Raw genomic sequence first — 27,799 nt, 5'->3', positions numbered from 1 at the left:
TTGCCATAGAGTGATTATTCCTACAGGTTGTCATGGTAACCTTACCAATCAGGTTCAAATGAAAGTGAATCAAGGATCCCAAAATTGCATCACTGTTTACTTTGGAAACAATTTTCAGATTCCATATTTCAAAATTTTCAAAATGAACTTTGAAAAGTTCTCCAGCCAGAAGTTATGCGTCAAACCTTTCCACTGACTGTATAAAATAACCCAAGTTTTCCATTCAGTTTTAAATTATTTCATTTCTGCAAGTCATGAGGCTTATTTCTCAAACAAAAAGTTACATATTTCATTTGCGGTCACATGATGAGAAATACCCTTTTTGTGACTATGTGTGGTTCTGGAAAGAACCAGAGAAAAGAACCACACATATTCACAAAAGAGATATTTTTTCACAGCCCTACTGCAAACCAATAATTTAACTTGCCACATTCACAGTGGAAACTTCAATCTCATCGGTATCACCATGGCATCTCTTGAAAAAAGAAAGATTGAAATGAAATTTTGTGACACAGGTATGAAAAGAGCGTAAACAACACAGTGTACCTAAGGTGAGAGCTTGTGTTAGGTGAGGCACATTTTCGTAGCCGAAGTGTTTCTGCTCTGACTGGACGGCAGAAGAGGGCGAGGGGGCGGATGGGTGGTGGAGGGCAGGGTTCAGAGGCGGTGGGAGGTTCAGGTACCCGATGCTGTTCTCGTAGAACACCCCGCCATCTAGGGCTGTGGCAAAGGGGTCGTCTGAAGCGCTGAAGAGGGCGTGGAGTTCTTCCGCGCTACGGTGCGCCTGGGGCTGTGCTTTGAGGGACGTGAGGTGCTCGGGCTGTGTGTCGCTACCCGAGCGCAGGAAGGGGTTGGTGGGTGCGGCCGCTGCGCCGGGCGAGGAAGGGCTGTGGGCATTGCTGAGCCGTTCATACAGGAGATTCATGTGGCCCTTGGGTGAGCCGGGGGCGGGACCGGGCGCGGTCCCTGTGGGGAAGGGGGTTGGTGCTGGGGAACCGCCCCGACTGTCGTCACCTGTTGGTGCGGGTGTAGACAGGAGAATCAGGTCGTTGACTGTCGTCGTGGCTGGGGGTGTGATGCGGGCCCGGGGCGCGCTTTGGGGCGGGGGAGGATGGTCATAGATGCCCTCTGTTGATGGGAATGCCTTTGGTCCTGTGAGTTCAAAGCAAACATACAGAACAAAGAAATCTATTTCTGAGTAGTCAAATGATCTTAAAATTCATCTCCAATATAACATGGCCTTTGTGGGGAAAAAGGCACCCCTTCCATCCCTGTCTATACTGATAACTTAGTGCTCACAGAAACAAGCCACAATAAATTTCGGAAAAAAAAGGTCTCATCACCCAGTTACAGAAGGGCAAAATCATGGACATCTTAAACGCAAAGGGAGCATTCAATAAATGACAGGCTCAACTCCACGACCTAAGCTGCAGCATGATCAAAGCTGACCAACACTGCTACTTTGTCCCTTGTGTGTAGAAGGTCCAGACCCGATTTCCTTTCATTTTGGTACATGTACATGTACAATCTTTGCTGTTTAGTTTAATTGTAATTTTGTCACAATCAGAGTGATTTCGTTTGGTAAATTTTCCAGCTCCAAAACTGACTGGAAAAAATCCCCACCTCACATCGAATTTATGTTTACGCGATTTTGAACACACTCAGCTCAAATATGGCAAGTACAGCAAAACTCTCGATACATACATGTATACTAGGATGGCCGCCATGGGGGACGTCTACTGACCACATTTCCCTGGAATATGTAGATAACTTGAGCTGCAGTCGAACTGAATACTTTTTTTTTTATAGGAAACTTGGAAAATAACGGCTCAGATCAACAAAGGGCCTGGCTGTTCTGGGGTTTGCAGGTAGTGTGTGCATGTTTATGCCCAGCAGATCAGATTGCGGTGTTGGCGTTCTCTGTTATGCAGGGGTCAGCGTGTTTCATGTTTGCGGTTATCTCCTTTTGTGTCTGTTGGACTCGATAAACGTTGACACGGCGTGTTGGCTACAAATCTGACCTGTACTGCACTACAGCCATATCAACCAAAGAACAAAAGGCACGACCAGCGGCATTGTGTACAAAACAGTGCTGTATTCCAATCCGTCAGGAGTCCCTCTAAGTCCATCACAAGTCATTCTGTCTGAAGCCAATTCACAACCTATTCAAATGAACTGTGACAAAAGCATTCTTTGGTCATTGTTCGCCCTGTTACCGGCACTTGTGACTGATGGACTCGAAAACAGCACCGGTACAAATTTATACTGGTGTGGGTGTTAGTGTGCGAAGTGTTAGCACCGCAGAGCTGGGTTCAAATAGTTTGCTTTAAAAAGTGCTGGTAGTAAAATGTTCAACGAATTCCTCAATCAAATTGACACATTTTGTTAAATGCAGCTAGATCAACTTGATCAGTTATCACTTAAATCAAGCAGAATCTTTCAGAGAGATGATAAAAAACCAAACATCTACTGCAGGTACTTTATCTAGTGGTGTAGGTAAACTGGCATCCCTGACAGACACATGGAGTATTTGGAGGGCGAAAATGGAACGCTCCGTGGATCATTGAGGGGGGATGGTATCACTCCATCACTCAAAGCATTCAATATTGGTATACTAGTTCACGCACCTGTCTTCTGGGTTTCTGCAGTTGCGAAGCCGTCGGCCTCGGTTCGTTCCAACCTGTCGTCCAGGTAGCGCCGGGGCGGAAGGGTGGGAAAGCCTGACGCTTTGCCATCACCCACAGAGGCCCCTCTCCCGGCCTCACTGAGGTCGTGATTGGACGAGCGCGGCGACATGTTGGGAGACGAGGTGGGGGAGACATTGGGGGAGGGCCGACGTGGGGGCAGGGCAGGCACATTGCTGGCACCCAGCTTCTTGGGCGGCTCAGTCTTGGGCCCCTTCTGAGGTGCTGCGTAAACTGGCTCTGTTGGTGGCATCTGGGAATGTGAGACAATGCCAAGGTCAAACGAGCCAATTAGCTCCGACCAAAGGGTTCCGTCAAGGGGCACAAAAATTACCAAGTGATCACACAATTTCCACAAAGAAAGCCCCCACTACTGTAGGCAAGCTTTTATGGTTGATCAATCTATCGCTCTGTACTTTCAAACAAAAGCACCCACTGCTTGTGGCAAACAGCCATTTGGGGGGGCTACCTGTCTTCACCTTACTGCCAACAACTTGAAATTATGAGCAATGTATAAAGTATCGCGTAAAATCTGCTTTTTACAAACAGCCTTTCAATGACAATTCTCACCTCCAAGCCATCGTCATCATCATCGTCAAACTCAGAATCGTGCTTCTCCTCGGCCCCGTTAGTCTTGTCCTTTGAACCCTGGTGCTGGTAGGGGTCAATGACAATGACCTCGGTGCCCTTGATCTCACATCGGCAAAATGGACACCCCTGACCATCGCTGTCCTGTAAGGAGAAGAAACAATGGCGAGTGGTCAATAAGACGAGCAAAAAAAGCCAAAGATGTACAAGACAGATCAAATGTTACACATGTTACCATGGTTACAAGCAAACACATCAGCAAAACTGCAACATGCATTTTTTTGTTTTGAGAAGCAGGTCTGTCTTCATTCACTTGAAAGTTTGGTTGTTTCCATTCTGTTAAAAACCTGGTTTTGCCCATTCAGTTGAAAATTTGGTTGTACCTGCTGAACTAAAAATTTGGTTGCACCCACCTTGAAGTTTGGATTTACACGTACATTTTACTGTACACTGTACATGTTTGTACATGTACATGTTCAGTTGAAAATCTGGATGTGCACATTCAGTTGAACATTTGGACATGGCCTGATATCCAAGATGGCGAGTGGCAAAAGATTGCTTGAGATGTGAGCACAAGTAAAGCACACACCTCCACAGACAAAACTGTGCGGCTAAATGGAAGTTCTGAATTTGCTCTATTCAATAGAGCACACATCTCCACACTCCTTTTAGTTTCATTTTATACCGAACATGTAAATGTACATGAATGCCCTTTCATAATGTTCAAGATACATGCAATTTACTTCTTTTAATTGGCTTATCTCAAAGAATGACTTTCAACTGTTCAATGAACACTCTAATACTTGACTACAGAGATGCGTCACTGGTCAGCAACTTCATGTACATTACAACAAGGAAAACCATTTATTATCCCATAATAGCTTAAATACTGTAGGTCTCCGCGATCACTGGCAAAACTTGCCAGTAGCAAGAACTGCCCTTACTGGGCTGGACAGCTCAGTTGGAGGAGCAATGGAACTGCGTTCCAGATGTCACTGGTTCTAATCTCACTCGAGTCTCAGCGATCACTGGCAAAACTGGCCAGTAGCAAGAACTGCCCTTACTGGGCTGGACAGCTCAGTTGGAGGAGCAATGGAACTGTGTTCCAGATGTCACTGGTTCTAATCTCACTCAAGTGTCAGCGATCACTGGCAAAACTGGCAAGTGGCAAGAAATGCCCTTACTGGGCTAGACAGCTCAGTTGGAGGAGCAATGGAACTGTGTTCCGGAGGTCACTGGTTCAAATCCCACTCCAGTCAATTTCTTTGGACATCTTCATATAAATTAATACATGTACATAAGCATCTATTACACATGCAGTTTCCTATTGTGTGTTTGATATCCATGCACTGGTATATCATGACAAACAATGATTTCAGGCTGTCATATCCTTTCTTTTGTGAAGTGCCGACAACGCCCCCAAAAGGTAACCTCACCAGTCTGAACTGTACATTTACAAAAATTCCAAACTTCTTTAACCCCCCCCCTTAAAAAGATGGCTCCTCGAAACATTTTGGTCCTCTTTGGCAAATAAAATTAGTTCTGGTTCTCCATTAATAATGCTTTTCAGTTCCCACAAATTTCGTTTGGAACCGTGGATGTCCATATTTTGAACTGGTTTTATCTGGGGAGGGGGAGCAACTTTGCCGGAGAAAGAATGGAGAGTTTAGAGGGAGTTTTTCGGCAGTCGGAGATACCAGAAATCACAGACCGTCCACACAATAGCAATTTCCATGCAGGGTTAGAATTTTAATGCGAAAGGAAAAGTGAGCAGACGAGGAAATGCGTACACGCAGCAAAACCACATACAACCTACATGTACCGGTACACTACAAGAACGTGTAGAACAACTTTCGCTTACGCTGTATGTTTGTAAAGTGACTTATATCATCATGCCCTGACAGATAACGTACCCTAAACAACCTGTATGAAAGACACCTTAAATGGATTTAGGCATGAGTAATGCCTACAGGTGCATTTCTGTTGTAAATACAAATGTGCATGTATGTCCATGTTACTAGAAAGATATGACATGTCATTTCATTTTTGCTAGCTACCGGTATGAGGTTTGTTATTACATGTACAACCTCACCTCAATAACAGTGACATTTTTTCCCTCTCATTTGAAACTACCTGTCACAGCACAAGGGTAGTAATCTATTATTTGTTCCAACTGCATCACCTTTATTCTGACAGATACATGTATTTATCAAATTTGACAGGGATTGCCTCACTTTCAATTCAAGATGGCGGTCTTGTAAACAAAGCCAACGGCCACATATTGTGCAGCAACCAATAGCATCCAAGAAGACAGAAGATGCCTGTGCATAGCACCTGGTGGTCTACGACAAAAGCATCTTTAATAAGCACACCCAACGCTAGTCTTTCCCTCAAGTCTGTTCTTTTTTAAAGCCCTTGTGAAAAATGATCAAGAACGAAATGGACACTATCCCTGAAGGCCTGATGATGACTGTAACCGTTCACAGCATGCTAGGAAGTCTTTCATTTTCCCAAAATCTCAATGACTAACTTGTAGCTTGAACTCAGACAAGAGGTCTGCTATAGACTGGTCTTTCCACAAAATCACTCTCCAGGTTCCGACCTCCATGGGGCATGCGATCAACCTCCTCCCCCCATTTCCTGAAAGTTACATTGTACATAGATCTGCCCCTACCTTACTTTCACAAAGAATTCGTACTGTACATCACACAGTACATGTGCATCAACGCACAAAGACAATATCTCAAACTCAACAACTGTTTCATGCAACAGAATAGCTTTGAGGGGGTGGTTTCATTTTGTGCAGACATGCAACAGATGCACAATTTTTTTGGGGGGGGTTGTTTTCTTTAAGTGACCCCTTACACAGCAATTAACCACAAACACAAAACTACACGTAAATGTATGTTAATTCATGGCACTGAATGTTAACATAAAATTCAAACCAAAATATGGACCGAGGTACAAGTACATTTGTAGACGAACACAACACAAAGAAAGTTTGGAGTACATACCTTGTTAGCGTTCATTCTCAACTGCAATAATGGAAGTTGGGAGAAAATTAAAGAGTTTCAGAAGAGGAGGGGGCAGGGAAAGTGAAACGGGGTGAGAAAAGAGCAGAAATGAGAAGAGAATGAGGGAAAAGAAATAAAATAAAAGCATGAATCTGGCTTTTCTTGGACGCCGAAACTGATCATTATCAAAAGAACGGAACACAAACTTTTTGCCGCATTACATGTATGTCCAACAAAACAAAATTCTAACTGACCAATCAGGTGACATAGATTTGAAGCTAACACTGTAGTGACACCACGCTTACATGTAAATAAAATGCCTCGTTTATGCGCGGGTGAAGAGCCTCATTGCTAACGGGCTGTTGCAACTTGCCAAAGTTTCACAAGAAGTACGATATGTGCATATGTGGTGTCACTGAATCACATGCATCTCTCACCTCCAACGGATTCATGCTGAATAAAATGCTTTATCAATGTCTTTTTAAAAGATAAAAAAAAATTTCAATCCGGATCCACAAGAACCAAACAGGCCCAAATACACGATATAACTCTCTTCAGGTAGAAATGGTCTCATTTGAGGTAATAGCCTACCACACATGAAATATCTGACGCCAACTTTTTCTGTAATGTAAGCAAACATCATGTGCCACAAATGAAACTAAAAACCAAAAACAAAATAAATGATTTGCATGGCCAGAGATAAACTTCAGTTTGTCTTTGTTTCGCTTATCAAGTAACCGGAAACAAAATTGGAAAGACTGATTTCCTCTTACAGTTTCTAAAAAGTCTACCACACTCCGATAAACGTTGAAATGAAGGAACCAATAGTTCAATACCAGCACCTTCTCTCTGGTGCCAAAGGACAAACCCACCAAACCCACTTGACCTGATGCATTTCTAAGGTGTCCTCCAGTCTACTCATCATCCTGAAGAGACAAAATGCCGACGGCGAGAGGGAGAGGGAGTTTGGAAGGAGGAATTTTCAGCTTGTGTAGAATTTTTAGAAACTGTGTGGGAAGAAACAACGATTGAGCTACCATTTTTTTTTTTTGCGCACTCTGTCAGGAGGGAGGTCTGATGTTTGGTTCGGTTATGAAAATGATGAAATGCAGTGTAAGTGAGTGACCCTTGAGGACATGACATATTCTCGAGTTGTGCGACACATAAAAAAAAAAGCAAAATTGCTTGCATTAATACAGGCAGCAGTTTGAGGCTTGGGTTAAGACTCTCCAGGCTGCCAAGATTAATTAGTCTGTTTCTTGATTGCCACTAATCATATTTGTAAACTGTAAGTACAATCTTTTTCGGTATGTCCTCTTTCGTACACCAGGAAATCTAAATTTCTGTCTCACATGACTAAGCATAAAGTGGTTTAATGGACTTTGTCAGAAATGGCTTTGCACCAGATTCATAACAGGTTTGCAGTGTGAAGCAAAGTACAGTACACTATCCAAATCATTAATTCAAAGGCAACCACAGTTAGGGGCTTTATTCTAGCCCCAGCCTTACCCCAGTGTCCTTCAACATGGCCCCCCTTTTCTTTCAACGCAGACTTCTGCCCTTGTTCTTATCTGCTTTAAATGGGTATCACGCATTTTGGAGATATTCAAACAAACATTATGTAATTCTGACAAAACAACCATTTTCTGGGCGGAATGAATTCAACACCAAATAGCTATTTGGTGCAAACCCATTTCTGACATGGTCAGCCATTTTCTGGGCGGAATGAATTCAACACCAAACAGCTATTTGGTGCAAAGCCATTTCTGACATGGTCCATTAACCCTAACCTTCCTCAATCCTTCACCTGTTGGAGGACTGAGGACTGTTAGGGTTAAACCACTTCGTGCTCAGCCATCTGTGGCAGAAATTTAGATTTCTTTGTGTCATAAAAAATCCGAGTCTGACATCATAATGACAAAGATGATGGTTACCTGTTACCCAAATAAGTAGACACATTCAAGAAAAAGATTTACATGTACGTGTATTTCTTTTTTTAAGGCACCCAGTATAATTTCTACATTGAGTTTCGGGTGTCATCCCCCCCCCCAAAAAATCCAATTTCCATGGTCAATGCATCCAGATGGGCTGATATTTTCCGTTCATTAACAGGTACCAAGTGCAGGTGGGAATGCAAACCAGAATGAAAACCGTAACTTAGCTTAATTTTGCTTTTATTAGAAATACTTGTACATCATGATTTGGTCCGCATACGTGCACTTCGGGTCACAAATTTATTCCAAGTTTGCCACTGTAAAGCGCCAGCAAGGAACAATAATTTTTCACGCCTGGCCAAATTGTTCCTACATTTACATGTACTGTATGTCATATTAGGGTATATATTTTTGGCTTCAGAAAATCTATTTTTCTCCAAAACGGTGCAGTTTCCAGACTGAATTCTCCACAAATCCAGTCCTCCTTGACTTGTAAATACATGTACACGTAAACAGCAAAAATGACAGTGACCCGGTCACAGCAATTGCACCAAATGTAAATACACGTACATGTGTGCATTTGCGGCTGGTGTGTATACATGTACATGTATGCATTGGTTAAGGGATGTGAGGGTTCGTGAACTGACAGAAACACGGTTCAACACGCCCACACAAACAGGATATGTTTCCCCTTATTGCTTTACAGTGTCAACAGCCGATGTTTTCAACAGTTCAACAAGTGAGGACAGCCAACGATTTAGGCAACTTGTACAAAATGCGCCCTGAAATTTTGGTTTGATCGTGCAGTGCCGTTTTGTTTTTTTCGTCTTCAGAAAGTATGAGTTCCGGTGATCTGACACACGCCAGTTCATTTGAGGGGTTGACACGTACTGTGTGGTTTCAAAAAATGAAAAACTGAAAAGGAATGCATCACATACATGTACCAATATTAATGTGCCGTGAAAATGAAACAGAAAATCTCCAACTCATTCAGCAATTGGAGCTTCCTTGGTTGGAGACATGTACATGTACAGTACTGGTTATGTACACGTATTGGAAAACATACAGTGGAAGTCTTCTTTACATATACCATACAAACATTATACATGTATGATGTATGGTACATGTACATCTGCGGGTACTTGTTAATTTTTGGTCGCTTCATGTTCAGTTGTAGCCTTGTCAAGTCTTTGCAAGTCTCTGTAGTCCATCTAGCCATCCAGTCTATTAAGTTCAGTCATAAACGTTGCAACCATGCCATTTTTTGGCAAGTTACATGTACACTGTACGAGTCAGGTCCTGAGCCAATTTTCTCTAAGTCAAGTCACGAGCCATTTTTCTCCCAGTCGCATCAAGTACGGTGCAAGTCCATTATTCCCAAGTCTATTGGAAGTCAATTGAGAGTGCACTCTCAAAAAGGCACTTGCACACTTTCCCAGACAATCTTCACTGATGCTTTGACCTGTGATGTTTTGTGCAACAGGTCCGACCGATCTTCCTGTTTGCAAAGTTTCGATTAGACGCGTGAACGGACCTGCGTTTGACTTAAATTTGCAAAAGTGGCTGCCATTATGTTCCCAACTGCTAAGTGGCAAACCCTGCACACGGGGCTGTGGCAGAAACTTGGCGAGAGCTCCCTCTATGGGGTACGCGCGCACCCACTCCAGTGGCACATGTCCATGTACGCTTTTGACCAGAATGCAATCATTACTTGCATTCTTTAGCTGCACGTTAGGTTGAGCATGTGAGCTGTGCATTTAGTCCCATTGTTTCGACCTGTGAAATTGCTTTGGAAAGTAATTCCGGCTTTCAGTTTGAAGGTCTCTTTTTCTTTGGCTTTCCGCCTTATCTTTATTTGATTTACAATGTAGTGTCATGACCATGCATCGCTGTATTTCTCCATTCATGGCTTGTGCTAACTGCAGTTTCACTACTCCTGGAAGGAGCCAAACTTTCCATCGGAATCTTTTGTACCAGGGTGTAAAGGCACAAGATAAATGACCTAAAAAAGGCTTTTGACCACTGAGATTGAAGTATTATGCACCTACATCACATTACTGTATCACTGCCCTTTGCACTGTCTACTGCTATCCCTAATGCGAGGAATTTGACTTTTTCGACGGAATGTTTTGTACTTGCCAAACATTAAGACACGAAGAGCACAGGCAAAGAAAACAAACATTGTGTAAGTTTAGTGAGATCCGAGTGTCACACATGTTGCACAGAGCAGAATTATCATACTGTGGTTTTAGATGTACATGTAGTTTTACCACATGCTGTAATGGTTGCAACTGAAGGCCTCTGACAAGTTTTTTGGCAGAGTGTTTTTGTGCACGCACCTGCCAGGCGTTCAGGCAGGAGGAGCAGAGAAGGTGGCCGCACGGCTCCAGCCGGATGTCCTTGTTGTTCTCCGTACAGATCTTGCAGAGCTGGAAGGTGGAGCCCATCTCGCAGTAGAGGGCGTACTGGTCCTGGGAGACGTGGATGTGCTCCTCCATGGGCTTGGTGTTGATGGAGGTCAGGTCAGGGTTGTCGTCTGCGCCGTCCGGGTATAAGTAGCTGGAGGGAAAAGGCGGGGTTGGAATTTGGACCGCAAAATAATCCCTGTGAACAATAGCTGGACCAACTTTTATGGCTATTCAGCGTTCCAAAGGAAAGTTGAAAAACCGAATTCCGTGACTTTTCCAGGACTAAAATAGGGCAAATTCAATGACAGTTAACACTGTCCTGTTTGGTATTAACCCTAACACTCCTCAGTCCTCCAACAGGTGAAGGATTGAGGTGGGTTAGGGTTAAGGATGAAAGCGGAGATATTCACTATGGACAGACTGGGACAACCTGTCAAATATATTGATCACTGTTCCACTGACACATCAAATGTGGCCCATCAAAAATAGCCCTCGCCAGATCTTGGTTTCTATGACTTTTCCAGGGCTTATTTTTTTGACAACAGAATTTCAGGACATCTTATTTTTTTAGTCATAATAACATCAAAGCAATTCAACGGCACTGATATGGGTAATTCCAGAAATTAGAGGTCCATTTTTTTTTCATGTCCCTGTCAAATCTAACATATGAATTTGTAAATTCAGAATGCATTTTCTTATTTCCAAGAGTGATGAATTAATGCAAATTACCTGCCAAACAAATAGTAATAGTGTGAAATCAATTCCGGTGTTATTTCCAAGTCAAAGAACAAGGTCAGATGTAACAGGGACACGAAAACGTCACGTACATGTATATGTACTATACATGCACTGTTGGACCCATAATTTCTGGTACATGTGTTACCCATATCAGACGCAAACGGCTAAACAACACTGTGACTGCCCTCCCAGGTACCCAGGGTGAAGAGAGGCATATAGGGATAACAGTGACTTCCCAGATCACAACATGCTCCAATGAGCTTGATTCGAACCCCTGACCCTATGATCTGAAGCTACAAAGCCTCGCCACTAGGCTACATGAACCGGTACTGATACATGCCCCTATAGAGTGGAGGGCGGCACGTAGGGGTACAGTGACTTGCCCAAGATCACACGATGCTGCCATCACATGGATTCACGCCCCCACCCTGTGATCCGAAGATACAAAGCCTGGTCACTAGCAGTAGGTTACATGTACTGATACATGCCCCTATGGGGTGGAGGACGGCACGTAGGGTACAGTGACTTGCCCCAGATCACACGATGCTGCCATAACATGGATTCACTCCCCCTACCATATGATCTGAAGATACAAACTCTAACTAACGGGCCACATGCTCCCAACATGTGTTTATGCGTTTATGGTCGTGACTTACAATCCCTCGCGGTTGCCGTCGATGAGGGCCTCGCAGAGAGACTTGTTCTGGGGGATGGTCTGCAGGATGCTGCCATCTTGCGTGACGTAGCCGATGGCCCACTGGCCCAGACGAGTACAGCTCAGTCGGAAGATGTAGCTGAAAAGGGAAATGTACAAGACAGCAGGACTTTAAAGCCTGTCCACGTAGAGGGCCAAAGTCCTGAAAGTGTAAAATCTCATTGTCAGTAGCCAGGGTAGTGGCTTCGGTCGACCCAAAAGTCGCTTTACCACGTCCGGTGCTTTTGTGATGGACAATTCAGCCGACTGGCCTACATGTATGCGTAAAAAAACAGCACCGTGGAAACCGATGTCTCACTTCAGTGTACTGTCGGTTACCCCCTTTGGTTAATATGAATACCTCAACTCCCAGTTCTGTACATGTGTATGCTTGGTTTACCATTGTGCAATCGTGTGACATTGCGTGAATACCAGGTATGTTTCCCCAATTGAGTGGAAAGGTATGAAAATGACTTCCCAACTGTGTAAAGATGTTGAACCTGCACTTGCTTGAAAAGGCATGAATTTTTTTCCCTGTGCTTGCATGAAAGGCAAATTTATGTTGACTCCCGCCTGTGAGAAAAGGTTGCAAAATGTTCCCCGCTGTGGGAATTTTGTGACGCATGTATGAAAATGAACGTTCCCGAAAGAGAGAAAAGTGTCAAAAGAATTCCCAGTTCCTGGGTTGAGTCTGACTTGGAATGTACATGTACACAGCAAGTGTCGTGAGCACATAAGAAACCACAGTATGATTCAATCTATCCCGACAATGTACATGTACCGGTACGTACATGTATGTACCCGGTACAGGATATGTACATGTACATGTACATGTATGTTCACATACATGTACTGTATGCATGGTATACGTATACGTGAAGGAAAATAAAATTATCTAGTAACAGCCAGTGCTAGGTACAAGTAATATCGCTCACATGACAGTTACTCTACATGTACATGTACATGTATATGTACCATGTGTCGCGGCCAGTTCAGTACTGTACCATGTACATGTATACCGGTGAATTTACATGTACACGTATACAATTGACCCAAGTACCTGTACATGTACCGTACATACACTGACATAAGCATGCGCATGTGTACATAGATGTACATGTAGACATGTATATGTACCATAAACAGATAAATGAATTCCTACTTCGTTAATTCATACAATGTATGCATGGTCCTGCGGTTCCACGTGATATTCCGTACATGTCCTATGTACATGTACAATGTACCAGTACCTTTCAATCTGGGTTTTTTTGGTTGTTTTTTTTAGGCGGGGGTTGAAATTGTTTTGGGCAATTTAAAAACTATTATTACAGTTCTTGTGTTTTATCCATGTTTTACCAACGCATGCACATTACAATGTACATCAACTACATGTACATGTACCGGTACTTAGAAATGATTTTTTGTATTTGTTTGTACAACTGTATGCACCTACCTGCATGTAAAAAGTCTTTGGACTGTATGTAAGAAAAAAAAGTTGTTGTTTTTTTCATTTGCATCCACAAAAAAAAATTCGGGGAGTAAATGCAAGAAAGATTTGTCTCAAAATAAGATTTCTTTTCCCTATGGTACCATGTTTACAAAATGTAGCATTGTGACATACAGTGTATATACATTTTCATAGATCATTGTACTTTTTTGTTAGTTTTACCGGAGCTTTATTTCCCCTCAATAGACTTCATGTACATGCACCGCTATTCCCTAAAACTGGCTACTTGATCCCCACTCTCAAAGAGAAAGGAAGTTTTGATTTCAAACTTCTCCCTGACGTCAAGCACCATTAAGTGCCTGCTGGCATGGTTTGTACAACGTTCCTGGAAAACGACACAATGGGTCAAGACCCAAAAGCGCTAAATATAGGCTCAACTTCAACGGCCTCCTTTCACCGCCCATTGGCAAACCAACTTTCAATACAGTCTTTCCGTTTTTCACCTAAAATCTCATACATGCACACATGTGTGTTACCGTATCAGGTGAAAGCAGCACTTACAGTATACCCGGAAATCACTCGACACTGTCCCTTTCATTTAAGGGTATGGTGTAAAGTTTCACATTTGGAAAGAAACATCTTGAGAAAAAAATCCATCCAGTAAAATTTCATGAAATATGCTTTGTGTTTGCATGTAAGTGGATATATGTACTTGTGAAGGAAAGTTTCTGTACATGTGGCACCTGTTACATGTACATGTATACAGTGGACGCTGCAATCATGGCAATGGATTCTGAGTCAGAATTTGGGGGGGGATGGCAAAGGTACTGTTAGGGGCCCCAAAATTGGGAAACAAGCAACCTTTTATGGCCTATATCTGAGGGGTGAGGCTTTATTGGCATCGATGGAGGGGTTTGTACACACTTTTGGAAAAAGCGAAGTGAAGAAGACCAAAAGTAATAATCTTCCATTTTCTTGTTTTCTAAAAACAAACACTTTTCAAGGGGGCGGGGCATGGCCCCTGTTCCCCTCTCCATCCACCAGTGATTACAGTTAGACCACATTCCGGATAAATATACACACGTACATGTACATGTGTACATATATGCAGCAGTATCTGTGCAATGTACGTGCACATCAAATGTGCAGTTGGGGCAAACAATTTACATACCGGTACATGTACACCTGGTGGAACACAAACAAATTTCCTCAAATTTTCCCTCATCCCTTCCCTCATGCATACGCAACTCTTCTTTCCATGAGGACTGACAAGATTTGTATATTATTAAACATTCACATGCAACGTATAGTGCCACTTTCTGTTTTGTTGGTCACATCTCATAGTCACAGTGGACCATTTTCTGAAGTGTTTTCAAACCGCCATTTGGGGATACATCTGTAGGTAGTCGTACATTTTCCACAAAATTATTTGTCAGAAATATTGATACACTGTACATGTACCGTACATGTATTTAGAACAATGATAAATGTCCCTGAGTATTTCAATTGAAGTACATGTACTGTACACACTATGACCATGAAGTTGAGTTACAATTTGTCTGATTTCTTGAAAAAAAAGGTTGGCAAAACTGTGCGAGAGATTGTCAACGGTAACAGAATGAAGACAGCCAAACTTTTCTCCTCATTTTCCGTCAATTTTGTGCTCTTTTTTCATGGCTTGTATTTTTTAAAAAGTTATTTCTTAGGTGCTTTAGAATATCAATTGAAAAATATACTGAATTCTCCTTGTTGTTGAGAGAGGTTTTGAAATACATGTACTTTGACGTAAAACTTCAAACGAATTAAACTCCATTTCATCGGGGTACATGTAAATGTATATTATAGCATTAGTCTACACTCAGTGCAGTTAACAATTTACAGATCGACCAGGGTTGTTATCACTGACTCTCTGATTTCTTTTTCAGAATATTTCTCAAGGCCTATAGATATCATTTTCTTTTCCTGGTTTGAAAGCCAGCTGCAAAATGTGGAGTGGACAGCACACAAGAACATCTGTCACTGAGGAATACCATATGCATGAATGACACCAAAGGGATGGGGGGCATTTTGGGGATTCAGTTCTTCGGAAATAATGATAAAAACAGAAAAAAGAGACCAGTGCATACAGTACATGTACATTGTACATGTGGATGGCTGAATTAGCTCTTCACATTTTCATGAAAATTTGACATCCCAAGCACAAGTACGAGTACAATACACGTGCATGGAAACACTGATCTTACCAATTTTCAAGGAAAGTCAATTTAATCAATGTACATGTACAATGCACTTGTGGAGGAAAACGTGATTTTCTACCTCGGACGAATTTCTCAATGCTCAGTCCTATTGGACTGTGTTCGCATTAGACCCTATTTCAATCACATTCCCCCAATAAACCAGTACATGTACATGTACATACACACCAGTAGTTATTTTGAAAGGGTCATTTGGTCATTTAAAAATGTTGACATTAAAGAACCAGACTTTAATCTATGATTTCATTCCGACCACCAAAAATCACCTGGTGCCATCAAATTACATGTATGTGTATACCGGTACAAGACTACTTTTACATGTACATTACGAATTGTACATGTACATTATGTAAAAGTTTAATTGTCCATACATGTACAGTGTACATGTAAATGTACAAGTACAATGTATGTGTATTTTGAATAAACAATGTTTGACTCAAGTAAACAAGGAAGTCCAGTGTACATGTACTTCACAAAAACCTGTAATATCCATGTACGGATCAGATTAATACTAAATTGGGGGTTAGAATTTATTTCCTGAACTGAAGACCAATGACTTTATTACACATCTGTCTGATGAAATGTGGGGAGTCATGACTGCTAAACGGTTTATATCTGAAACATGGATGACCGTGTTCATCCTTCATCTTGATCCCAGTTGACGTTAATGACGTTTCAAACATCAACATTTTTGAGGGACGCGAACAACCTCTAAATCCTAGCCAACTAATAATTAACCGAAAATAATCATTTCAGCTGTAAATTTTGAAGATAATTGTACCAATTGGAAATGTAAAAGATATTTTAAATATGTACAAAGATAATTGTAAAAGATGATATTTTAAAATCGTCATCACGAATTAAATATATGCCTCCCAGATTATCGACCATGTCAACCAAGAATCGGCCAGTCAGCAGTTTGCTACCCCCAATATGTTTGAAACTTACATGTACATCCCCATACAAACACTCCTTATCTTTACAAATGTGAAATCTGAACTCAATCAAACGCAGGTTTCGTTTCTGTCATTCGAAGTTCATGGCTATGTGCATGCCATTTTGTGTGCACTGAGTACTGCAATGGAAAAATATCCCTTTTTGTCTGACCCCTCTCAGAAAAATAAGCGCAGCGCGAGAACGGAAAGTTTGATTTTTGCAAAAATGGTGTCCAAATTACTGCAAAGATATACTCTAAACCCTCCTAGAAACCTCAACTCCTCATAAAAATGCCCTGCGGCGATACAGAAAAAAAGTTGGGGGGATACCCCCGGCTCTTTCAGGGTTAAGGAAAGAGTGCAAGAAAGGACCCCAAACCAACTTAAAGTGCAATGCACCGGTATCTCATTTTCATCTAGTACCGAGATGTTTCCATAAAACCCGGTCCAAAGGACCAATGATGATAACTTCTAGACTTTCCTTCCGACTACAAGCATGTATTCTCTGGCACAGAAGAAATGATTGGCAGGGATCAGTTTTTGGTAAGCTTCGACGGCTTGGTAAATTGCGCTTTTCAAAATTGCGCTTGCGCAGTTCGGCCCCACTAGAACGTCCCAAGCCGACTTCATTGTGTATTTATTCTTCAAATCTAACCGTTGCTCACATCTCACTGTTGGCTGCAGCTCAAGCAGCATTCAATGTCAGTGACATATTATACGGTACAATTATTTTTAGACAAATGGTTCCCTCCAAGGAAATCAGCTGATGATAGCCAGAGGTGCAACCATGCCCAAGGGCCTGGTTCCAAACGGCTGACTACCAGAAGGATGTCAAAATCATTCATTGTTGAACCCGACCCCTTTTTTGGTGCCACGAAAGTTTAAAAAGGCATTCATGCCTGGCGCAGCCCATGCTAAATGCGCATATAGATGCAGTGGCAGCTTTTGAAGGAGAGGAAGGAGACGTGGGGACATGTACATGTGCGTTGTATTCAAGTCACAAGTCCTTTCACAAGGTCAGCAATAAGTAACAGGGTGAGCAATGACAAAAGAAAGCTTTTGTCACAACTCATTTACATAGCTTGCGAATTGGCTCAAGACCGAATGACTTGTGATGGACTTACGGGGACTTTTGAATACCACACTGGTGTACACAGCCCGACTGCCTACACAACAAATAAATTTTAAATTGGCTGCCTTGCATTTACACTGTGACCAAGGGTTCCGCACTGCATGCTCACAATTGACCCTCCAAGTTTATGCTTCTCCCCTCCTTTCCCGTAACTCTGGATCGACCCGTTGGGATGCGCGCGCTGAGCCAGCGCTTGCTGCTTTTGTTTACCTCCCCGGCTTGCCGATGAACGCCTGCAGGCGGTTCTTGACCTCATCATAGGTCATGAAGGACATGTAGCCCCTGTGGTTGACGGCCAGGCAGTTCCAGTTGCGCAGGATGGTGTTCCAGGGCTGGAAGAGACGGGTGAAGACGTCAAACTCAAAGTTGGAGACGTAGTCGTTGCAGGTGAGATCGATGGTGGTCTTGAGGGCGTAGGCTTCTAGGCCCTTCTGGAAGCTGTGGACCTCGTAGAGACTTTGGCTGAAGGACTTCCAGGAAACAATGGTACTGGAAAACACAAAAGACAAGGAGTGGTGACTTCGTGAAGCTTTCCATTAAACAAATATTGTACTTGTTCAAGTTTCATTTCACGTAATCATTGTTCGTCCTCCAAATTTCTCCAAGAGGTTTTGGAGGATTTCAATGTCTGTTTGCCAAGAAAGAAATGAGGCTAATTTTGGTGGCATGGGTGGCATAATGGTCCTGGGGTCCATTCCCTGCCTGGACCATGAATAGAGTGGTTCATTGGTTCTCTCCCGCGCCACAAGGCCTTTTCTCCAGGGCCTCTGGTTTTCCTTCCTCTGCCATGCTCAGAGGTCAACCATGGGTCATCTGGCAGCTAACTAAGGTATTTTCACATGCCTTTGGCTCAACCTTGTAGTGACAGCATCCTTCCTAATTCAGCATTGCAGCTGTAAAAATAATTTGCACCACCCCATCCACCCCAATGACCTTGAAGGACACAAAGTGTCAAAATCTCAGTCTGGACTTTGTCTTGTTTATACTCAGCTGTGGACAAATTCAGGCCAAGATTATGGGCCTACTTGAAATCACCAGTGCTGCTCAGGGATATCACTGACAAGGATTTTCAAGGACTGCAGCACTCAACACTGGTCAGCCCTCTGAGAAGCACATTCCAAAAACTAATGGAAGCTTTTGGAGGACTGAGGTAGTACTCTAATGCAGGCCTGTAAAACCTGGAGGCAGTTGGAAAATTTGGAAGAAATACATGATGCATCATTACGAACATGGCCTACAGGCAGAACAGGTACAGGGTCACTGTGTTTCTTTCTTGGGTAGTGACACCAGAAGTCAAGTCTGTATACTGCCGAAATGTAGCCAATCACTGGGAATGGTAAATTCACTTCATACTTGTTCCTCTTCCCAGGGAATTCATTTTCACTTCACAAAATGTGACATACTTTTTCAAATATGGGAGAAAATTTTCCCACAGGCAGAATAAGATTTTCACCGAAACATACATGTACATGTACATTGTACGCAAACTGAAAACGTGTACATGTACTGTAGGCATGGTAGGCCAGTATGTGATGGTATACGGTACACGGTACATGTACATGTACACTGTACTTGTACCTTGCACCTGCTTTTACAACGTACGTTTTTTGTACATGTAAGCGGAACAGTTCCACAATCTGTCATTTATAGACACTTCAGTGGAATTTTATAGGATTCACTGACTACATGTAAAAACTGATCAAGTTTGAGTTCCCCCCCTCCCCACCGAGGTACACACCGGTGGTGATGGTTGGCACTACCCTGAAGTCCTCATCGGCACCCATCACCCACACTGTACATTCCAGCGTATACATGTACAGTGTACGTTCATGCACCAGTACAGTATGCAGTCAGCACGGTACCGATGAAGCCCAAGGAAAGTGAATTCATTTTGGGTTCATTGTGTAAATTACAAAAATTGTGTCTGACACAAGACCGATAAAACTTCAGATTCCGTGACGTTTGGGATGAGCACTGTGACGGTGCTAAATTGGCAATGCGAACATTCTGCAATTTCCAGCGCAAAACATGTCATTTACGCTGTGTCACTACAAATGTCGTGAAGCAGAAGTACTCACTGGCACTCGTGAGCCCTTTCACAAGTCCTTGCAAAGCATTTCAGAAAGGATTTGTTATGGACTGAACAAACAAAAACTCATACATGTACATGTACAGTACCATGTATGCATGTATCTGTATATGATGTTACATGTACATGTACCGGTAGGCTGCAGGTGTCGAAAATATCTTTATCAGCGTGTAGTATACACGTCCTCAATCCTATAAAATCCTCTACAATCTTCTTACTGAATTTCAAAGGGTCAAGATTAATCAGGGTATACATTGAAGCAAGAAAAGCACAGGAATGTTTCTTACCCATATCAGTAGACCAACAACACTAGGTTTACTGTGCATGTGTACATTTTAAACTCAGTCACAGTTAAATTTAACATGATTGAGGAAACTCCAGGTACTAAAACTAAATTCAAAACTTTATCAACCTCCGGTCCCCTTCCCCCCATTCTTCTAGACCCCTTGTCCCGGTGAGTTTTCCACGAGTGCACGAGTCATAAAGATTCAACATGTTCAATGGGATTTATCACCGAAGTTCATCGCTGAATCAATTTGCTCGGTTTACCAATTTACCCAGATACTTGACACTGTTCGATGAACAACAAAAAAAAAAAAAAAAGATTTCAGACAAGATCAAACAAAAAGCACATATTGAAAAAAGCAGGAGAGGCCCACTGTTGAACCCAAGCTCATTTTTGAGGCCAAAAAAACCACTGATGGTCCACCCATACTATCAGTACGGTACGTGACTTACATGTACTTAAAGTACATGTCTTGTGAAATGCATGTGTGCCTAAATACACACGTGTAAATGCCATTAACCATGCACTGGGCATTATTCCTCAAATCACCAAGGCACCAGCAGTGAATCAGTTTCCCTGTGCTTAGCATTCCATGTTGATGCCAAACTGTTCAACGTCATACATTTTGTATTAAATATAAAACTGCCATAGAGATCCTTGTCATTTGATTGGTGTAACATGCATCATGTAACATTCATTATTCCTGCCAATCATGCTGCGTCAGGTACTATTCGCCCATGTGCAGCTGGTAAAAAATACACAATGGTTAGGATCCTCTGATCATCCTTGTTTCCACGGCATACATGTATGAATGGCCTCGTCCTTCAAAAGGCAGCGCATGCAGCAAGCATGCAGCAAGAGCGCAACACGCAGCAAGAGCGCAACACGCAGCAAAAGCGCAACACATAGCGCTGATCGAAACCTAGGGCATGTGGGGAGAATAAATTCGATCAAAAAGGTATTGGGTTATGAAGTTGTTTGGAGTTGATTCAAAAATAAATTCAATGACAAGGATCTAGATCCGGTACGACAGATAAAACAAATAATGAATGTTTTTTCACTCCCACGATGGTTGGAATATTTTCATTCTTTGAAAGATATCAAATGTTCCAGTGACTCATGAAAATATTCTTACCGTTGCACTATAAACGTTCATTATTTGTACACCATTATTTCCTTTTCAATTCTCAACATTTGCAGAGAGAATGTACAATGTACATGTATGTACCGTACTGTAGGTACCAGTACAGCACTTGGAATCGATCTCCTCTGGAGCTGTGGTGGTTCAGAGATGACCCAGCAGGTGGGAACTCGGCAATTTCAAGTCAGAGCATCGCATTCAGAACGTTGAGTTCCCAGTTCCCCCCGAATAAAGAGCTCAAGAAAATCACAAAATGTTCAAAGGAGTGTCCAGAGTGGGCAGAAATTGGGCATTTTCCCCTGACAGAGTTTCTTCACACAACTTCAGGAACACCCAGTTACCGGTAGTATGGTGTAAGCCTTCAGAGGTTTACCAGTTACACATTCATGGCATATTTTGGCACATGTGCAAAATCTACAGGTACATTAATATACAACTTCTTTTTGTACATGGGTAATTCCAGAAATACACATGTAAGGGGTCCAAAAGTGTGACATTTTCGTCTCCCTGTTACCTGGTACATCTAACCTTTGTTATTTGAACTGGAAATATCACCGGATATTACCACTTGTATTTGTTTGGCAGGTAATTTGCATTAATTCATCACTCTTGGAAATTAGAAAATGTGTTCTGAAGTTACAGTATCATACATGTCAGATGTGACAGGGACACGAAAATGAACCCCTAATTTCTGGAATTACCCACATGTACATGAATGTTTAACCACGGTCAAACATGTACGTACATGTACCGTATGTACATGTAGAGAGGGAATTTTTATTGGTCGCGAATTCATCATGTAATATACACGTACTCCAAGCACTCGTGTATCACTTACGCATCGCGTGCATTGGTGATGTTGCCGGGCTACAAAAAATGGTGGATAACAGTGAGCTTTCCCACAGTTGATGTATCGGGCCCACTGCGTTATAAAATTGTTTAATCTTGAGCACAAAAATGGATAGCCGCAGTCATGGCAGTGGTACTGTGCATTAATTACTGGAGGAGACATGCTGTGTGCGGGGATTTAAGTACTGTGTGCATTTGCTCTCTGACGCTCTCTTCACTCTGACCATGACGGAGACCAGGTTATTAGACTTCTGTTCGTGCACCCAGCTTTGCTGGTGGAATACCTGTATGCTCTGATCATGAACTGTTTCTGCTCCGATCACCATCATTTATGTACATTGTAATATGCTCATTCATGTAAACCCTAGATTTCCCCCTTCCCCCCTAAAAATGAAAAAAAAAACCAAAAAACGCAGCTCAATAAAGGACACCACAATCAATCCTTGTAATTAATACCGGTACTTAATTTGCTATTCAAGTGTTTAAAATTTATCTTGCTATACAATATGCACAATGTATACATGTACATTGCATTTAGAGTGTTTCAGTTCAATCTATGACTTTGGAGGGTTATTCCAGAAATAAGAGGTCCAAAAGTGTGACATTTCCGTGTCCCTGTTACATCCGACCTTTGTTATTTCAACTGGAAATATCACCGGAATTGATTTCAACTATTAATTTTACATGTAGGTATTTGTTAGGCAGGTACCGTAATTTTCATTAATAATTCATCACTTTTGGAAATTAAAACATGTGTTCCGAAGTTACAATATCATAATGTCAGATGTGACAGGGACACAAAAAAATGGACTCCTAATTTCTGGAAAAATTGTACCCTTGTACTGTACATGTACCAGTATTTAACAAAACAGTTGTTGGCTGCTGTGATGGGGTCCATGGGTTTTGTACACCCAAGGGGGCAAATGGCACTTGAGGCAAAGCCAAGAGTATGCCCTTTGCCCCCTCTGGTGTAAAAAAACACCATGGACCCCTACACTGTAGGTATTTTGGTAAACTTGTTATGTACATGTACCAGTACTGTTTCTGCTCAGGCCCTGTGGATGTGCCTACTGTGGTTATTAGACTGGCTGTGCGGATGGGCCCTCTAACAAGATTACAAGAAGTCCACATAATGCAGGTTGTGTGAACCTTGCGAGGACTACGCCACGTCCACACCCGGCTATACCCCTCTTTCTGGAAAACTGGTTTAGAGATATTTTGGGGTCAGTGGTACAGTGTATCTGTCGCAAAAACAATGAAGAATAGTCAAGGATCATCAAAAATCTACATGCACATGTAGCTCGACAAAGCAGCAACTGGTAAAGTGTATTCGCAGTTAAAGAAAAGGAGTTTTCTATCCGCACAAGGTACCGGGTAGACCTTTTTCCTGTTATGTCACAATCGTGCTGGACCTCTGATGTGTTGTGATGGTAATGAGTGCATAGTGTTGTGATGGTAATCTTCCTATTCAAGATAAACTAGTCAAGCATGCAGCGTTCACACGTGCGCTTCTACGTGGTTAAGCTGTATATGCGATCACTGTGGCCACGGGGTCCATACGTGGTGGTATAGGTGGGGAGTCAGGTTGGCAAGGTAGTTCTTTCCTCGCCTTCCACCTCTGTGGTCCCGGGTTCGATTCACGGCCCGATCCACTTGTGGATTGGGTTTTCAGTCCCTACCTGACTCCGTGGGTTTTACCTAGAACATTCCTCTGGGGTTTTCCTCCCACCTCTAAAACTGTAACTGCTTCTTACTGTCTCCCCTTTACTGATGTTGGTGAATGTGGGTCGTTTGGCGGCTGCCTGAGGCGCCCTTGTATGCCATCGGCTCAACCATGTTTAAATGTATTCATTGTTCCATGCTTAATGTCTTCATTGTATGGCACATTTGAACATACCTACATGTATATGAAATTTCCACTTTATAAACGAATAAATAATTAGTATTATAGCTTACATTCAGTTGCGTGGGTGAAAAAATTCTATACATGTACATGTACGTATACCAGTACCGTTTCAACTACAGTACTACAGTACACAATGTGTATGCATGTTAATATACCATATATGTGCAGAAATATGCACATGTTCACAATCACATATACAATTTCAAAAATTTAAATTTACAATGTACCGGTACAATGTACGAGTACATGTACGTATGAACATGTACATGTACCGGTACATTAATTACGTATCCTGCAAATACCTGTTGGTATTAGATTGAAGATGATTTCCTCAAAGTATCTGCATGATTAAGCATGTTTTGTGACAACTGAAAACAGTTAACTGCATATATACACGTGTGCACTGTAGGCGTACACCGGTGCACGTACAAAACTACATGTGTACGGGGTACAACCAAACTGCATGTACATGTAACAGTGTTGTGCAGAAACAAAATACTGTACATGTGCTGGTGGTTTCCTGCACGAAGAGGTCATAATTCGGCGAATTCAGGAAGGTTGGTCACTAACATGTACACGTACATGTACTTAAAATACATGTAGAGAACTCTAGTAAATGAAGGTTGTTACATACATGTAGAAACACCCTTTGCTATGGTGGCCCTGAGGGGAAATCAGCAGTCGTCAATGCCGATGTCCATATTCAGGTCCGAAATTCATGACTCACCTTCTGAGATGCACATATTGATAGATTTTGTTCTTTTTTTGTGACATCCAGGTACCGTTTATATGTACCGGTACATGTACCAGGCAGAGCATGTGACCACATTGATAATGTCATGTGATCTATGAATAGGAGCCGGGGTTGTGAGCGGGGGTTGTCGAGCGGATGTCATTTCATTTCATTTTTCAGGATACACTAACGAAGACATTCTATTAAATACCAGGTACATAAACATTGGAAACAAAACATGAAGGGCACAAAACAAGTATTTAACCGCTGAATTGCCAACAAGATATGTATAGTTTCTGTCGAGGGACTCTCCAACCACGCTAACTGGTTAAATGTGAAACAGGAAATTTCCTAATTAAAATTAGGAAAATTATAAACGCAAAAACTTCAGGGAAAAAAAACCAATATTAACATAACATACGAGTAACATAAAAACTAATGTAAAAACATTAACCAAATTATTTCAATTAATAAATTTGTCCACTTCTTGCCTAGCCTGCCCCCCAAAAAGTTTTCAATAAAGTTAATTTTAAAAAGGCAACATTTGCCGCCTGGAATGCCCGGAGAGCAAGATGTGAATGCTGGAAACTGCTGAATTCCGTATTTGCGACCCAGACAGCACATCATGAGTGTTTGTCAATATTGATGATTGGCTGTGTCCCTTCAGAGCCACCGTAAGAAATGCCAAATGGACTGGTTTCAGACAGAACATTTCCATTATCCTCCCAGTCCTCACAACATAAATTATACCCGGTACCGTACTGGCACGACATTGGACTTTGGGGAAGGGTCTGCTTAAGGACACACATCAACTGATAGTTTAACTCCATGCCTGATGATCAACTTTAAATGCTGGGCGTAAACATCAGTCCATCAGCACGATTGCATAATTGCATCAGTCAATCCTATATGAAATGTCCGACTTTTCTATCCCTTTTTAGAAGCAATCGTCCACAACCGTGAGGTACATGTACATGCATGTTTACGTACAATAAGTACTAGGCAATTGGCTGATGGAGAATTATCGGCAATAAAATCGGAAGATTGCCCAAAGATCGAGCGACAGTGCAAGATGAACCAATGAACATCCAACATGGCGAGCGCATTGTACACATGTATGCATGTACATGTACAAGTATCTAAAACAGCAAGGAAAACTTGTAAACAGTTATACACATGTAAATTTACAAAAACTTCTTTTCATGTTGTACCGTAGATGGAAATTCACGATTGCAGATCCTGAACAGACATGATATGGACCCAAACAAAAAACTGCTGAACAATTCCTGAAAGCAAGATATAGAATTTGACATGAATTCTGTTAAAATAAAAAAAAGACAGATTTTGTTCAACAGTGCCACGAGCAAAATTTACTGTCAAGCACTGCACTGTAATGTACATGTACATGCACATGGTACCGTGCTACCGGTAGGCCTACATGTACACGTAAATTTACACTGTTGGCCTACAAGTGCTTCAATTCAGAAACAATGGAGAAAAAAATCAATGAATTCTAGCCAGCTGGATGACGGATCATTATTACAATAAATACACACCTATGAATGACTGGAATTAATCTCCAAATTGGAAATCAATGGTTTATGAACAAATTGTGAAAATGATAAAACTACATGTACATATAATGATACAGCAGTCACAGGGTAAATGCAGGAATTTTTTACCAGGAGGAGAATTCGACCAACTGCATTCAGAAACAATACAGCTGGTCAAATTTCTGGCTTTTTTTTACATGTATACCCCAACCTTTACCCAACATGTAGGCCTACATGTACAGTACAATGTTGGCCTATGTATGATTTCCATTAAAATTACAATTCCAATGTACATTTACTGTATCTATTTAGACACCCTGTGGAAGGTTGTGAAAGCAATATTTGAAAATATGAGATCAGGAGAGCTTTTTTTGTGATGGCTCACAAATCCCAACACGTAAGTATCACATTTCATCCACACAGAAAAAAACAGCAACTTGCCAAGATGGAAAGTAATGTGTGCACGCACGGAGTCTTTCCGACAACTCATTTCCGGTATTGTGAGAATGAATGTCGGCATTAAACATGTTAAAGGTGGTGTCACCCACCAATAGGTTCGGTCATGGGCCAGGGATAATGACAAATCATTTGAGGGGGTCGGTTCTTGGCAGTGACCTCACCTTGTTCCGAAGTTTTTCTTCCAGTACTTTGCGGCATCCTGTTTGGTTATGCGGAAGCTTTCCCCGGAGAAAACCCCGCTGGGGAAGATCGCCTTCAGCTCGGCCAGGTTGTGGCTGAAGATGAGCGACAGGCGGTTCAGCTCGCGCCGGCCCGTCGAGTTTTCGTCGTACATCTTCTCCTTGTGGACCTTGAAGAGCTGAATGGTCTGCCGAGCCTTCTTCATGATGTTGTCCACGAAAATGCGAAAGTAGAGGTTGTCGTTGAGTTCGTGGAGCTTGTCCGGGTCGCCCTCGTACTTGGACCAGATCAGGCGGAGCTGGTGGTAGGTCTCGGGGAGAATGTCCAGAATGTACGGCGGACTGTTCTTCAACTTCATCTTGTTGTGCTGACACAAACGCATCACCTTTTCCATCAGTTTCCACGTCTTCTCCAGGGTCTTCCGGTCCACGGCGGGCCGCGGGGCGGCCATCAGGTCCGCCACTCGCGAGAAAAACCCCGGCTTTCGCCCACCAGGTTGGGCCATTTTGACGGTAAATCTCGGAGTCCGATCGCCTCTCTGCCTCCGCTCAGGTTTTTTGCTGCTCTCGCTTCCGCATAATTTTCTGCACTGTGGATATAGCTTACCACAGTCCTCAACCGTTTGATAAAAACATTTCCCACAAGCCTTTGCGTAACTAACTTGAACAACCCTATTTAATCATTTGGTCACCTCTAGATATATAAAACAAACATAAAACTATTTTTACTTTCAATTATGTAATAGAATAGTCCATTTAGGCGTTTTTAATTTCC

General features: G+C 42.2%; 1 protein-coding gene across 3 annotated transcripts in view; it reads right to left on the bottom strand.

The window, feature by feature from the left end:
• The window catches only part of LOC110989191 (E3 ubiquitin-protein ligase CBL-C-like), a 41,443-nt gene extending 13,814 nt beyond the window's left edge, over positions 1-27,629 (bottom strand). The window contains exons 1-8 of one of the 3 annotated variants that reach the window (XM_022253376.2): positions 27,007-27,629; positions 18,040-18,318; positions 12,023-12,160; positions 10,560-10,779; positions 6,287-6,307; positions 3,255-3,416; positions 2,628-2,937; positions 547-1,152 (exon numbers count right to left, since the gene is read on the bottom strand). In XM_022253376.2, coding sequence (XP_022109068.2) covers positions 547-1,152; positions 2,628-2,937; positions 3,255-3,416; positions 6,287-6,307; positions 10,560-10,779; positions 12,023-12,160; positions 18,040-18,318; positions 27,007-27,530 — 2,260 coding nt within the window. In that variant the 5' untranslated portion in view covers positions 27,531-27,629. The remainder of the gene's footprint in view (positions 1-546; positions 1,153-2,627; positions 2,938-3,254; positions 3,417-6,286; positions 6,308-10,559; positions 10,780-12,022; positions 12,161-18,039; positions 18,319-27,006) is intronic. The other 2 variants (XM_022253378.2, XM_022253377.2) reach the window with 2 other exon arrangements.
• Positions 27,630-27,799: the final 170 nt, after the last annotated feature.

This window comes from Acanthaster planci, linkage group LG10 (assembly GCF_054643075.1).
Source record: "Acanthaster planci isolate LZ-2023a linkage group LG10, COTS_SCS, whole genome shotgun sequence".
In the NCBI taxonomy this organism is placed as follows: domain Eukaryota; kingdom Metazoa; phylum Echinodermata; class Asteroidea; order Valvatida; family Acanthasteridae; genus Acanthaster; species Acanthaster planci.
Note: the sequence above shows the minus strand (reverse complement) of the source record. Positions and strands in the feature narration are given on the sequence as shown.